The sequence below is a fragment of the Ambystoma mexicanum genome, chromosome 9 (genome assembly GCF_040938575.1).
Source record: "Ambystoma mexicanum isolate Mex_15411 chromosome 9, UKY_AmexF1_1, whole genome shotgun sequence".
Lineage (NCBI taxonomy): Eukaryota > Metazoa > Chordata > Amphibia > Caudata > Ambystomatidae > Ambystoma > Ambystoma mexicanum.
In genome coordinates, this window is record NC_090931.1 from 666,509,962 (window position 1) to 666,524,877 (window position 14,916).

Consider the following 14,916-nt stretch of genomic DNA (forward strand, 5'->3'; position numbering starts at 1 on the left):
TCTGTGGTAACTTGGTCATTTGTCCAACATAACTGTCAGTCTCTCTCTCTCTCTCTGTCTCTCTCTGTCTCTCTCTCTCTATACAAATGGCAAAGTGCAACCACTTCAACAGTAGCTATTATTTCACGGTACACCCCGTTTTGGCGCCGCCGTTTGGACGCAGGCTGATTTGGTGTGACTGCTTCGGTGCAGCAGCCATTTTGGCGCACCCATTTCAGGGCAGAAGCTTTCCTGGCGCCATCGATTTGGCGCGAGGGACATTTGGATGCCCTCACGTCAAATACAAATGGATTACTTGCCACAAATGACGCTCATTGACAGGTACTATACCTGTTAACGTGTTTCATTTGTGACAATTAATCATTTAATGCTGGGGCATTTCCTGGTGCATGTGCAAATGCGCACTGTGCTGGAGGAGCAACAACAAACCCAGTTATTACAACACATTCCGAGCCAGGGATCAGGACATGGACACTGGGTGCGTGGTGAGTGGTGGCCATGAAGCGAGCTCTGGAAGACAAGGACCCGCACACTGCTTCCCGGTGCTATGCGGCCGCACGGCACGGGTGCACAGCCTCTTCTGCCTTTAATAACAGGGGGTGGTGTGCAGGAGGCGGAATGATGGTGGCAGGTGTAAGACAAGCAGCGGGTGACATGGCTGCAGGAAGCACAATTCACAACAACAGATGTGCATGCTCACAGCACAAGACAGGGGCCATGAGCTGGTACACCTGGTCCATCCTGCAGCTCAGCACACCTCATCCTGCATCTTTACACACCTCGTCCTGTTCCCACACACTCCACCCTGCATCATTCTACTCTGCAACATCCTTATCCTGCACCTCCACATACCTCATTCTGCTCCTCTGCCTGCCCCACATTGTGATCCTCTGCGCACCACCCTGAACGCCCATTCTATTCCTCTACACACCCCCATCCTGCTCCTCCACTCAGCGTAGTATCTTGTACGCCTCCATCTCTCACCTCTGCACCACCTGTCCTGTTCCTCTGCACACCCTTTTGGAGCAACCCACTCTTATGTTTTCTCTGTTCTGTTCTTCTCTATCCCCCATCCTGCTCCTTAGCACACATCCGTCTACTCTGCACGCTCTATCCTGTTCCTCTGTATGTCCCACCGGGCCACTCTGCTGATCTCGACGCCTTATTCTGGTCTTTTGCCGACCTTCTCCTGTTCTAAACCCCCTCGCCGTTCCTCTGTATGCCCCACTCCCTGTTCTGCTCTTCTGCATACCCCATCTTGCTCCTCTCCACACTCGCATCCTGGAACCCACAGTCATCACCTTTCATGATTGTTAATTTGCAGTGCGTCCATGGCCCCTGCAAACCTGACAGTGCAATCCTGACACGCCTTCCAACCCCCCGACTGAGTCTTGCACAACTTGCATCGCAGGAAAGCATTTTGTAATCATGCCACTATTATTCTACATCCTAAAAACATCATGTAAGAAGGTCAACTTTGAATATGGACCTTGTGGGTGAGCCACAATGTGCAAATAGGAGGACTGCATTCAGTATCTGCCTCCTGTTCTTTATTGGCTGTCTGCGCTCAGATGCCCTTACAGTTTTTGATAAAAGAATCACCTGCTATTCTTTGAATGTGCACAAGTGACATATTTGAACATCATCGTTCATTATTTTAATTTGTAAAAAAGTTACATATTTCAGTATGTTTTGGCGCGACAATGTCATTTAAAAAAAATGACAGTCTTCGTGCCAAAACATACTGGCCCCGTAACGTCCCCGTGCTGAATTGGGCGCGCCAAACCAGCTCCTGCGGCGAAACGTCCACGCCGAAACTGGCCGCCTCAATATGTCCTTGTCCGATCATTTCAACATACGGATGCAATTTATCAGTGTTAGGTTGCCCTCTGTTGTCCAAATGGCAAAGTGCACTCACTTCAACAACAGCTATCATTTCAACAAACAGAAGGAGCATGGTTCTACCCAGTCACCTTCGCCTTCCACTATCGTGAACATTCTGAATAATTTCAAGTTATTTCTTTCCACCCCACTTTCCTTCACACATGGCACGGCAGCTCCAGTGTCAATGAACAGTTAATTGCTGGCTCAACGTTCAAGTCTCTAAAGATCGAAACGGTGTAGGACGAATGCCTCCTCACGAGCTAAAACTGAAAGTAGGTGCTGTAATTATGCTACTACGCAATCTTATGCCATCACAGGGACTCTGCAATGCAACAAGGTTGACAATTACGTGTCTACAAAGACACATCATAGAGACCTGTGTGATCGATGGAACTTAGATACTGCTCTTATAGCGTGCATACCTCTCATTCCATCTGATACATTTAGCCTTTTCAATGACCATTAATAAGTCACAGGAGCCTACACCCCCTTCCTGGAAGCGATCAATGGTGATTCCAATATTTAAGAAGGGGGACAGAAGTGACCTTATGAATTACTGACTGATATTGACCTTTAAGATATGCTAGAATGGCGTATGTTACACCGGGAACAGCCAGTGACTCCTTAAAAGTCTGACCACCGCTGAGCCAAAGCCAGTGTCCATGCCCTTAAATGCTTTGCACAAAATCACAACTTCAGATTGCACTGAGACTACTGTGGTGGAGGGTTAGTGCAGTATAACATCTTTTTTGTTAGCATAACATAAAGAGGACACAAAAGAATTCTCAATTTTGCTCACTTTTGAGGGAGTTGCAAACAGAGCACATTTTTCATTTCTGATTATTCAGCAAACAATGACAAGCACTAAAGGACAACACGGACCAAACAAAACACACCAAGGGATGCGGTCACAGCAGCGAAACCAAGTAGGGCCAGAATACTCCACTGCCCACCCTCCCTGCCCCCAGTCCTGACCCACAACTAGAGAGATCTGTGAAGAGTAGCCCGCCCAATCAACAGACAGACCCAGGGAAATACACCCCACACGCAATTCATACACTCTGTAAGGCCCAGGCAGGTAACGCATTAAATCAAAGCTCATCCTAACTAATACCCCATAACTAGAATATTCTGATAGATTACCACCTCCTCAAATTTATTACAATACCAGCCATGCACCAATTTAGCAACCGACTGCACAACAGGGCAAAAAGCAAGTGCCCCAACTAATCCCTGCCAAAGAACTAGGAACACACTGGGTACAACCAACCCTTGCCCTCAAACCCTTAGGGGCAGTCAGCCTCCATGATTGGAGAGGAGGCGGGGCAGACCAACAAACCTCAACTAAGAACGTGGGAAGGTACCATCAAGCGGCAATAAAAGACACCCTCCAGAGGCACTGTCAAACTAACCAATGTACTAACCAATTCCCCCTTCCTGTTCCAACATAACCAACTATGTTTTTCCGCTCAGGTGTTTCTGCCTCCAACTACTACTACTCCAACCTCGGCTGATATAATGGGGAGGAACCTTCCCTACCCCCTTAATAATACATCTTGTAGTGAGCCATACAGGGAGGGCTTCCCTGGGGTGTCGGCGGCATGTTCAGGGACGGAAGACTGGTGGGCTCTGGTGGATCCCCACATACCACCTCTGGAGGCTTCCCCTTGCCCTCAGAGCTCCCCAGCCCCACTCCTTGATCTCCCTGGAAGTGATTTTGCCACAGAAGACATACCCCTCCTCTGTTTAAAGCAATAGGCAGCATTACTTTTTATTGCTTTAGTTTTGGGTGTTAATTTAAGGTGTATGCAACACGCCAGGCTTAGAGTCCTGGACACATAAGGGACCTACAGCAGAGCAAGCTTCTGGCACTGCTGACCAAGGAGAATTGAGCAGCTCAAGTCTTGAAGTTGAGACGGTGGTTAAGTCATTGAGGTAATTTATACTTTGAAGACTCTCTTCAAACTACCACCCAAGGTGCCAATTATAAATATATATTTTGGGCCACGCGGCCACCTTTCCACAGTGAAAGGGAGCATTACTGTCACTTCAAGCCCTGAGCTTGTAGAGCCTGTCACCGGATGGGAATGTATTGGAATCTTTGCCAGACTTACTCTAGATTCGAACTGGCACATTAGAGAGCTGGACTGGGTTAACTAAACATTGCCAAAGTGTTGATGCCTGGGTTCAGTGCCTCAACCTACACTTAACCTCCTGCAGGCATATGCTTAACCAGTCATTTAACTCCCATGCTCTAGCCCACACACATTGTCACGCAAAAGTCTCACTAACAAGCTTGGGTTGCCGGGCAACCACACACGATGAGTTGAGCAATGTAATGGGATTTAGGGATAAGAAGGTTTAGCAGAAGCTTGGCTTTGAAGTCCATTACAATGATTGATGCACTCACATATTGGCGACTTCAGACAGACATGAGGCTGAAACGGCTGAGACCACCAAAACTCACGCTGTTTCCTGTAAGATACAAATAATTATTAAAAACATACTTTTAACATATATATTTATGTGCACGCTAAATGCATGGCAATCCGTTGATTTGGTAACTGCCGGCCATGAGCAAGATCCAGTGATGGAAGTTTGTGGGTGCTTCTCTACTAACACTTCTTTCCCCCGTTCAGCCCCCGTACGCCTCCGGGCCATTGGTGTGCGGTATACATTTAAAAATGTAAACGGCATAGGTAAGCTAATTCATTTAGAATGTTGGTTCGGGGTCCACTGGCCCCCTCTACTGCACACCTGCATGCTATTGAAGAGCACCCACCTTTTGAAGAGCATATTTTGTGCATTTCTTTTAATTAGGGTAGGCTTGCAGGGTCTGGCCTTGTGTCCCTTCGATTTCATAGGTGGACTAGACTATTGCATGACCGCCTGTCAAACATGTTGGCAGCATACATTGCATTGTTAATGATATATTGCAACCAAGCTCAATTGTCTGTAACAGCGCCACGATGCCCCCGGGCTTTTGTGCGCTCTATAAATACTAAATAATAAATAAGTATCCCCCCTCACCTCCTTGTGGAGGGTGCAACCTGGATATATGGCCATAGTTTGCTTCCTTTAAAGCATTCATTTGGCTAGATGGTTTCCACAGAGATGTTATTACTGTTGTCTTTAGTTTGAATGACTTCTAGTAGTTGATCAAATAAAATATGACTTGACCTGACCTTTTTCCTTGAGCAAAATGTTTGATAGTAATTGGATTCAACTTGAGGGGGTGTTGGTTCATCTGCTACTGCATTATCAGTATGATGCTGGAAAAGATAGGCATGTCTATAGAAGCAAGGTATTGCATGTAGAGTAACATATTGTATCATACACAAAATGAAAGCATGCCAAGCCAAACTATTAAAATTGTGATGGCCATGGTCGGAGATAAACATTTAAGAGCAAAGGTGACAGCGCGCACACCTGTTGAGCTCGGCATGTTTGCAACCAGGACTAGATTGGTAGTCTTTTTCAACAACTACAGATAGTAAAAAGACACCGGCCGGCTGAGGGCAGACACTTAATCCCGATCTCCCAAAGCCTTTGTAGCATGAAGAGATGGCACACATTATCAGAGGCTTCCTAGGAAGTGAGGAGGACCAGTTCAGCCGTCGCATCAGAGTCTAACGTCGCTTTGAGATCACCCAAGAGCACTATTAGAACTCACTCTGTGGCATGGCCGGGCCAAACGCCCGCTTCAATCCAGTGTTGGACATCATGTGGTTCAAGGAAGCTTTGAAGTAGCTGTGCTATGGTCTTCTACAGCAAATTAGCTGCACAGTGCATATTATAGATGAATGATAATTTACCATCCTGTGCAAGTTTGCAGTAGGTTTTTCTTTAACAGAGGGATGACATGAGCTTCCTTTAAATCATCAGGATCTAGGCCTCTCCAAGAGTTGCCAATACAATTTATAAAGATGGCAGCAGCTTGACCACCTGACAAAAGCAACTGGTAAATCCTTGGTGGTAAAGGGTCTGCTTGGAGACCAGGCAGTTCACTATTTTTCACCAACCTAACAAATCGATCAGGGACCAACGGGGCAGACTCTGCCAGTGCATACATGGGGAGAGGAGCATGTATTGCTGTATTCATTTTTGTAACCTTTTCACTGAAGAATCAGGACTAAGAGTTGCAGAGGGTTTAATGAGGGTGAAAAGTATTCGTTAAGTTCAAGGGATTGCTGAACTCCTCCAAATATTCAACAAATATTTCTAAATGTAGGTGGGTATTAAAATGCTACCTGTGGAAATTCGTGTTTGTAGTTATTGTTAAAAAGCTTGTTTCATTTCACTTGTAAATAAACAATACAATACACAGGTGGTGAATGTTCTGTCCTTTACATGTTGAGCAAACAGTTAAAGGTGTCGTTGTTTCGCCAACAGTAATTACTTCGTGGTAATTTAACACAAACAATTCCTTCGAATTTTCATCTAAATATTTAGGGAATTGTGGGGTAAGGGCTAAAAAAAGGGTTGCGAGGGTTTTGGGGCAGAGGCAGTAATGAAGGGAAGGGGGAAAATATGGGAATCCCCCCCCCAAGTAAAAATAAAACATTATATGAAAACATAAGAATTACTTTGTGATAAATTACCACAAAGTTATTAATGTTGGCGAAATGACAGGGAACCATAGGTATTTCTAGGATGATTTAACAGGGACAAGTGGCTCTCTTACAGGTGATCTTGTGTACCTTAATTGGGAGCTTCATCGGACAAAAAGATAATTCGAGAAGTAGGTAATTAGCTTGGAACCTTCAACTTGTAGCAAAATGAACGTTTATAGATCAAGAATTGTACAGGTTATCTTATATCTATGTGTGCCCTGCGTGCCATTAGCCGTGTGGTAAATTAAAAATGTGTTATAGAGTTGAGAGAGTCTAGACTGGCAATGGCGGGAGAAGCAGGGACCACGCAAGCGGGCAGATGCTGATGGCACACAGTGAGAACTGCAGAAACTGCTGAGCCGCTGTCCGGGACTGGAAGAGGGGGAGGGAGGGGATATATTAATCAGTCAGACTCCTGCACTGCCTTTCAGCTGTTTATTTCTCTTCAGATGACTGAAAGACCAGCAGATCAAGACAGTTGAACTGTCCTGAGCAGACACCATTAACTGCCATTCAGCAGGGGAGGGCTAACCTCTTGAAGACTGTTCAAAAGTGTGGAATTCTCCTATTTTAGGCTCTTGTTTTTTTAATTAATGAGCCTCACACTAGTTCACTGTGCATGTTGCGCTGCTTTTTATCGACCCTTACAGGTGGTTTTTGAAATGCGATCCATCTGGACATCCCAAAAGTCCCACATCCCATAATGGAACAGCTGCTCAAGGGCCTAGCTGAGTGCAAGCACTTCTTAGAGATCGAGAGTAGGCCGATCACTAACTGCATATTCAAATCTATGAAGCCATCTAAAAACAACAGTCCAAAGTCTTAGTGAAGGTTGTAGCAGCCTTTACGGAAGCCAGTTTAAATCTACCTGCCCAATCCAAAACCAGCCTGCATTTTACGAATGGGAAGACCCAGCAGTCTTAGGAAGAATGGGCACTGTACATCCCCCCACTTTTCTTCGGAAAGATCAAGACCATTTATCTATTCACCAAACATGGGGAAGATGTTCTTTTGAAATACATTTGTGTCATTTTCTCAAACAAAATTGATTAGTATGTGTGAGGTTTTAAAGCACTTATGATTTGCAATAACATGAGGTTGATCCCTTTCAAGCGTTTAATTCCACCAAATAAATCATGAATTACTTCTTTAAATTTAAGTTTAAATAAACAGTACATATACTTAAAAAAATGATACTTTAAAAAATGTGGATTTGCAGAAGGGGGATTCAGGTTAACAATATGTTCAAAAGAATTATCACATTAAATCAAATTTAAGCTGGAAATTCTCACACTTTAGTATGGCAATCATGGGTGTTAAAAGAGCTAGTCCATTTTTCTTTTCATTTACCCTCTTTGGGGAAGAAGAGTCTTTCTTCATTGACAAATAAATATGTATATGTGTTCCAAACAAAAACCAAATTTCGTGGAAGAATTTGTTATACTTCCCAGCATATCCCAAACAGATCTGAGTAAGCATGTTAAGAACACTGTTCAGTAATTATCCATTACTAGTATCTATACTTTAAAAAGTGGTAATAGTAGAAATGCATATTCAGGAAACTCACAAAGCAGCTGTTGGAGTGGTGGGGTGTTTTAAAATGTCTGCCATTTGCATTACAGACATAGTCCTTTGTTTGTTTATATGAAGCATATGACATGCATTATGCAGTGGAAACAAACGCAAAAAAAGGATAAGACCTGCAAACATGCCACAATCCACACTAGACTTGACATTCTTTGCTCAATTTAAAAAAATGTTAGGCAAGTTTAAAGAATTGTGGGGAGGACTATATTCCACAAAATAGCATAACTTAGAAAGTTGAATAGGCTACAAGCAAAAGGATTCCCCTGTGAAATGTTTTTATAATTATTTGCACAAACTATCCATTTGTAAACAAATAAAAATAAGTTGACAGTTAAGCAAACTATAATAATATTTGCAAATACTTTTGAATAAATGTTAGAATATCATCCATAGAAAGACTTTCATTTTGGTAGTGAGCAGGCTATGATTAAGCAAACGTAATGAGAATTATGTCTCTAGAGTAAAATGCAAGCATTGCACTATACAGAGGGTTTCTCCAAGATATTATCGTTCCCAATTCTTTTTGTATTTGGTTGTTGACAACCACACTGGAGTAAAATTTGAGATAATAAGGAACCAGTAATCTAAGAATAATATTGGGGAACACAGCCTATGATTATTGATTGTTGAAAGGTATGGCTCATTGAATTCTAATTTTAAAATGTTATCTTGTTTTTGGTAAGATTTTTAACAGAAATTGAAGTTGGTCAGTGAGATTGAATTGTAATTCATTCATATTGTGGCGTATTATTAGAATCTGAGGACAAAAATTATTGGATATTGAAGATTAGAGATATTTTGCAATATGTTTTAAAATCTTTAACGTGTCAGAAGTTGTGGGAGGTCAGCATTAACAGGTATGAATTTATCAATAGATAGGATGAAGTTCAGGACTCACCACTGGTAACTGGAGTTTGAGGCAAAAATATAAATAATAAGTTAAATGTGTTCATAATAGTTTGTTCTGAAAGCTTAGTAGTATTAATTTTAGACTCTCAATAAACAAAGGTTTTTTTGGAAAGTGTTTGCAAACAGAGATTATGTATGTTTGGGCTCACCGGCTGGAGCTTTTGCAAGATATGAGATGCCGATGGCATTAGAATGTGATAGGGAGAATGCAGGCACCCAAAAATACAGCATGATTTATGTTTCTTATATGAATTCCATAATTATATAATTCAGCAATTCATTCCAGTGCCATCCAAAGATAGCCTGTGCTCTGGGGCTTGTATTAGAGATTCTCACTGACAAGTGTAAGGAAGGCATGGTATCAAACAGTGAAGACAGACAAAAGTGATCTCAGTTCAAGGGTGTTTATAGGACTTCAGTGGGTTGGTTGAACGTCTATCTACCCTAAATCTAAGGATGGGAGCATGCTACAACCATCAAATAATAATAACGCAGTCCTAGTTTAGTCTCTGTCAAAATAAAAGGGCCTAGACTAATAAACCTATTGCCAATTCTTACTTCTACATACAAAACGGTGTGGGACAATCATGTATGCAACAAAGAAAAGTGTTCAAGTAACAATAGGTCAGGGCGGTTGAGCAGTTGGCTACCCTTCCCTATGTTTTCAGCACAGGACAAGGTGGCACGCTCGAGCTTCACACACACTCTGGCCTCTCTGCCATGAGGATACAGTTCAAAGCAAAGGTATCAAGGCCTTCTGCCAAAGCCTCTTTTCCAATAACAGGCTCTGTCAGAACAAACAAATGTCAAGGTTCCACTCTTATCGGGATCTTCACATGCACAAGTTCTCGCTTTCAGTATTCATCATGGCTTCCCTCCTTCAGGATTGGACCCCATTTTTACCACAATGTTTACACTTGGTCTCCCTTGTTCGGGCTCGGACCATGGATCTCCCTCATTCGGGCTCGGATCATGGATCTCCCTCGTTCTGGCTCGGATCGCTTCTCCACAATATTCACATTTGGTCTCATCGTTTGGGCTTGGACCATGTAGTCTGACTTTTTATGGTTTCCTCTTAATATCCAAATCAAAGACTTTCGAATGTGCGATGGGTTTTGTTTAAACCGTCGCAGCATCACTTCGATTCACTTTGTGCAATGTTCTGATCAATCTTTTACTTCTTGGCGAGATACCTCACAGAGACCTTCGATTGAGCACATTCACAGTGCTGGACCACTCTGTGAACTGTATCGTATCTTTCCTTCTCAAGTTCAAACATTCATCAGTCGTTTAGCTTTACTCGCGTCTTTCATCACATGCGTTTAACAATGTTCATTCAAGCACTCTTTATACAATGTTGCTGACTGCAACCTTGACTTCACCATAGACGGGTTTTGCATGGGTCTCCCCGACTCACTGGCTGTGTTGATCTTTCTGGCGCTTCTTTGTTCTTGAAGCCAAGGACGATACCACAGTGGCTGCTGCTCCTTCCCTTCTTGGTCAGTTATGCGGAAGGGCCTCTGGTATCTCCAACACACAACGTAGGATTCTTCAGCCTGGTTTCCTGGCCTTATGCTTCCTTCCTCGAAGGTTTCTTTAAAGTAACGGTTTCTTGCCGAAAAGGTCAAGGGTATTTCCCTCCTTGGGAACCCTTCTTGGTTTGCCATCTTTCTCCCTTCGTTCAGCTGCCGACTGGAAACTGCTGTTCCTTCGGGTGCTTTGCCTCACTCCGAGTGTGCTCTCGTGCTCCGCCTTTTATCTGTGTGATGAAGTTTAATAGGAGTCAGGTGTGAGTGATTGTCAGCAATTGCCTGACATGGCCTGACAATAGTAGCAGGACATGTCAGGTACACTGCTCGGCTGTGAGTCTGTTTTCCCCCAGAGCGGGCAGTCTGTGTGGAAGTGTTTGTGAAGGAAAAGGGGGCAGGGGGTAAAGTTCCCACATATCCTAACTGCTAGAATGGGGTAAAAGTGTTACAGCGGGAGGGAACTGCCCGCCCACAGTTTCACAAGTGTGCTAGAAAATATTCGGGCCCTGGCACTTATTTTCTTGCAAATTAAGCACTGAGCTTGGTGGACATTTATGATATGATATGATCTGATATGTCATTTATAACGTGCCTGTACACAAGTGAGGGGGAAACAGAAGACAAATACAACGATCTTACTAGGCCTTGTGTCATTCCGATCACACAAGTGCAGGGGAGAGGAAGGGAGGAAGTGCCATCCGGTGTCCCACTTCCACTCCCCGAAGACCCTTCACCCAGGTGATCCTCCCTCACTGGTCCACCCCCAGGGTCTGGAGCCAAAGGCTCTGGCCGAGCTCTGGTGACCTGAGAGAGATCCACGGGGACTAGGGGGTGAGACATGTTCTGGTTTCTCACACAAGATAGATAGTGTGGTAAGCCATATTGGGGTCACAGAGTTTATTTGGTTCATACCGGACATCCGCCATATTGTAATGGTAAAAAAGACCAATTATTGTATTAAACAGCGGTGCAGATTCTTCATTATATGTATTTTTTGTATTATAAGTAAGAAAGAAAGTTATAGATCTTACAGGAGGATGGTTCAATAATAAATAATAGTGGTTTGCTGTATAATCTAGGATGTTTGTTTTTAACCTATAATGCCATATGAAAAGTAACATGCTAGTACGTATAATTCTGAAATGCATTTTTTAGGCATCAGACAAGATATTATAGAGATTGAATTGGCACAAATGTATGATTTGTGGGCTGCAACGCCAACTGCAACTCTGGTTGAAGCTGTGAAATTGCAACCCACAAATCATAAATGTGTTCCAAATCAAAGACTTGGACCTCTATAAATGCTATGACATAAAGCAGTATCTTTTGGAGGTACGGAATTTTATTTTGAATGATACCAATTAATACCAATTAATAAACACATCTCAAACCTAAATATTCAAATTGGACAAATTATGCACTTATAAATAAGAGCATGTGTTGCCAATCAGTTGTAAGTTAGAAGTTGTTTTTAGACATCCCTCATTTTTAGCACATATCAAAACTAAATATTCATATACAGATCTAATGCTATTATTAATTCATATATAGTCCGTCCAATGGTTTATTAGTGAAAGGTTATTTTTTAGAAATTTCCTTCGACAAACATCATAATTTACTGATATAAATATACACGTAAATTTCATTATCTTTGTTGAGTCGGTTTTCTGTGACTTTTAATCGGGAAATGTATTATGCTTCTAATTTTCATAGTTATAACATACTGTTAACTCCTAATGGATGTGTCTTCACAGTGTAAATACCAAATAATGTTAGGTTTCCAATATTCTTTAATGCACACTGTTCCAACCACTGTATAGCCACCAGATATTTTGCATCTTTGTTTTTGATGGCACATATATTTATGCATTCTTGCTTTTAATGATTTAGTCGTGCTTCCCACATAGTATTTTTGAGAGATATATCCAATAATATATATACTGTACGTAGTCAAACATTCAATGAATGTATTTATTTTTATATGATTCGTCAGTTCATATATGAACTCTGTTTTGTTTTTTTTGCATATTTACACGCTAAAAGAGTCACAGATATAGAAACCTGCTATCTGTTCTTATTACTAGGTATTGCTAGAAAGTATTAAACTAGGATATGGTTTGTTCTGTATGTTCAGTGATTAGTGAAAGTTGTCCATATTTGTGTAGTTTAGACTGTGCTGTGAGATTTAGCCAATTTCTCTGAGTTCATCACTGTAGATATAATTAGTGAAAATTGCTGGGACAATAAGCAATGGCACTACCTTTCCTGTGGCTCCACATTGAAATAAAATCCTCTATTATGGCTTAACCTTCAGCAATGTATTTTGCACTCTCCAGATTTCTCAAGCTCTTGCAAAATATAGAACATGCCAATTGTATTTCTAGTTGGTTATCCAATAACAATAATTATGTGCTAATTGTTTTCCAAGATGTTAAAGATGTAATAATGTTGTGTATTATACACTGTTAAGAATGGAATAGTACTATTTGTATGATTGCTGCTCTTGGGTCTGAGAAAATCATGTGAAATAATGGTTTTTGTTTTGTTAAATACCAATGTTAATTGTATTTTTGTAAATATCCACTTTTTCATGTCTCGTCATTGCTTATTTTTCCTGTGTATTAAGGTAATTCTCCTGGCAGCAGTACCTTTCAATCCTAATGAGCGCTCCATATGGAATATTTATTTTCCATGATAAAGGATGTGCACTGGTTGCAGGCAAAGTACTGTTTGTAGCACTTCCTTTTCTAAATATTCTTGTTTGTATATTATTGTCTTGAATTAAGAGGATCAAATATAGAAAGTTAATTTCTGTTTTACTGACATGTGTAGACACTGGAGGTTTCCTTTGTTGTTATGTAGAAATCTAGTAAATGTATGCTCTCTGCTTTATCTACCGTAGGGTGATGGACTAATACATTGCGATTTTGTGTTTTCTTGCTTGTGACCCTTATTAAGTGTGAATAAAGGAGATATAAACACAGTTATTGCCCCCAGCCATACTTAAAACCATGCTGTTCACTCTGCTGACCGTAGGCACACCATGAAGTGGTGAAGGTTATTTTGCACCAGCCCAATTCAACCTTCCTGTTCAGATTTATTATGCCACAAAGTCAATCTAGTGGAAAGTTGACGAACCTTGGTCGTAGCATAAATTAATATAATATGATTCCTGCCAGTCTGAAGGATGATGGATGACAAAACAGTTATACATTTGGAAACTGAATTGATTTCTGAAAATATCGGATCTTTGAATAAAACTATCTCTGTGCCAGGATGTTCTTAACCAGTCAAGTGGACCTCCTCTAATATTCCATTCCATTTGGATAAAGAACCGTTCTCTGTTGGCAGTCTTTTGAGCTGCATTTTATCCCTATGGTTCTATGGATAGGCATGAATTGGTATTTTGAGCCTCTAGGATTCCCAGTTCAGCCCCAGCATTCTAGTGTTTTGATGCGTAAGGCAGCTCAGTCTTATGGTTGGTGGAAGAGGTTCCAGATGCTAATCCCTCTAGCGAGTGGCTCCATATTTGTGCTTGAGCTGGTGGAGTGTTTGCCTTTTCTTACCTCTTTAGCAGATGGTTTGATGGGATGAGCCCAGCACAGATGCTGAAGTCTGAGATCTTTCTTGCCTGCCACCAAAGGGCGTCATTCTGGTCAACGATCTGCAGGATGTCCCCTTTCTTGAACGGCAGCCCGGCATCTGCGCAAGGGATGGCGGGGTCCTGCTGAGGGCAGTAGTCTGCCATTGCACGGACATAGAGCTGATGCACACAAAGATGGGGGAGTCAGTTAGAACGAGATGGACCACCTCGAGCTTAAGACATGTTAGAAATGATCTTCTTATCTAAAATAATTCTGTTCTTACACTCAATTCTGAGACATCAAAGTCCATCACTGAATAAAAAGTACGTTTCGAGGACCTCTCCTCAACTACTGCATATGAGGAAACAGTCTATTGAGTTTCTACTAGCTGAGAATTCTTTTTGTCTAAGCACATGTCAGGGTGCTCAGCAATTGAAAATAGTGGCATGCTTTATTAAGTTGAGGCAAACTCAACTGAAGTGGTTTTCCTTTTCACATGTACAGAGGTGAATGACATATCATACTCAAACTTGTTATATAAGAAAAGAAAATTGGAGACTGGGATTCAATCTGCGCTCCACCAGAAATGTATAGGCAGGTCTATAATAAATCTCAACTTTAACAATAATTAGGTCCAATAAATAGTTGTAAGTCCAATTCTTTGATTTATTATTTGTTTATTGAGCCGACACGTGTTTCAAGCAATAGCTCTTCATCAGGGCTCCTTTCACTGTATTGGGTTTTAGTTTCAAAATATACCTCCATTTTAAAGGTTTAAATTCAAAACAATGGTCCCAATAACTTGATAAT

General features: G+C 41.8%; 1 protein-coding gene across 20 annotated transcripts in view; it reads right to left on the reverse strand.

The window, feature by feature from the left end:
• Positions 1-14,916, reverse strand: part of MPP4 (MAGUK p55 scaffold protein 4) — a 233,797-nt gene that overhangs the window by 104,791 nt on the left and 114,090 nt on the right. For all 20 annotated transcript variants that reach the window (XM_069615485.1, XM_069615497.1, XM_069615487.1 and 17 more), the window contains 2 exons: positions 14,089-14,285; positions 4,295-4,359 (listed from right to left, as the gene is read on the reverse strand). In XM_069615485.1, the coding sequence (XP_069471586.1) occupies positions 4,295-4,359; positions 14,089-14,285 (262 nt within the window). The remainder of the gene's footprint in view (positions 1-4,294; positions 4,360-14,088; positions 14,286-14,916) is intronic.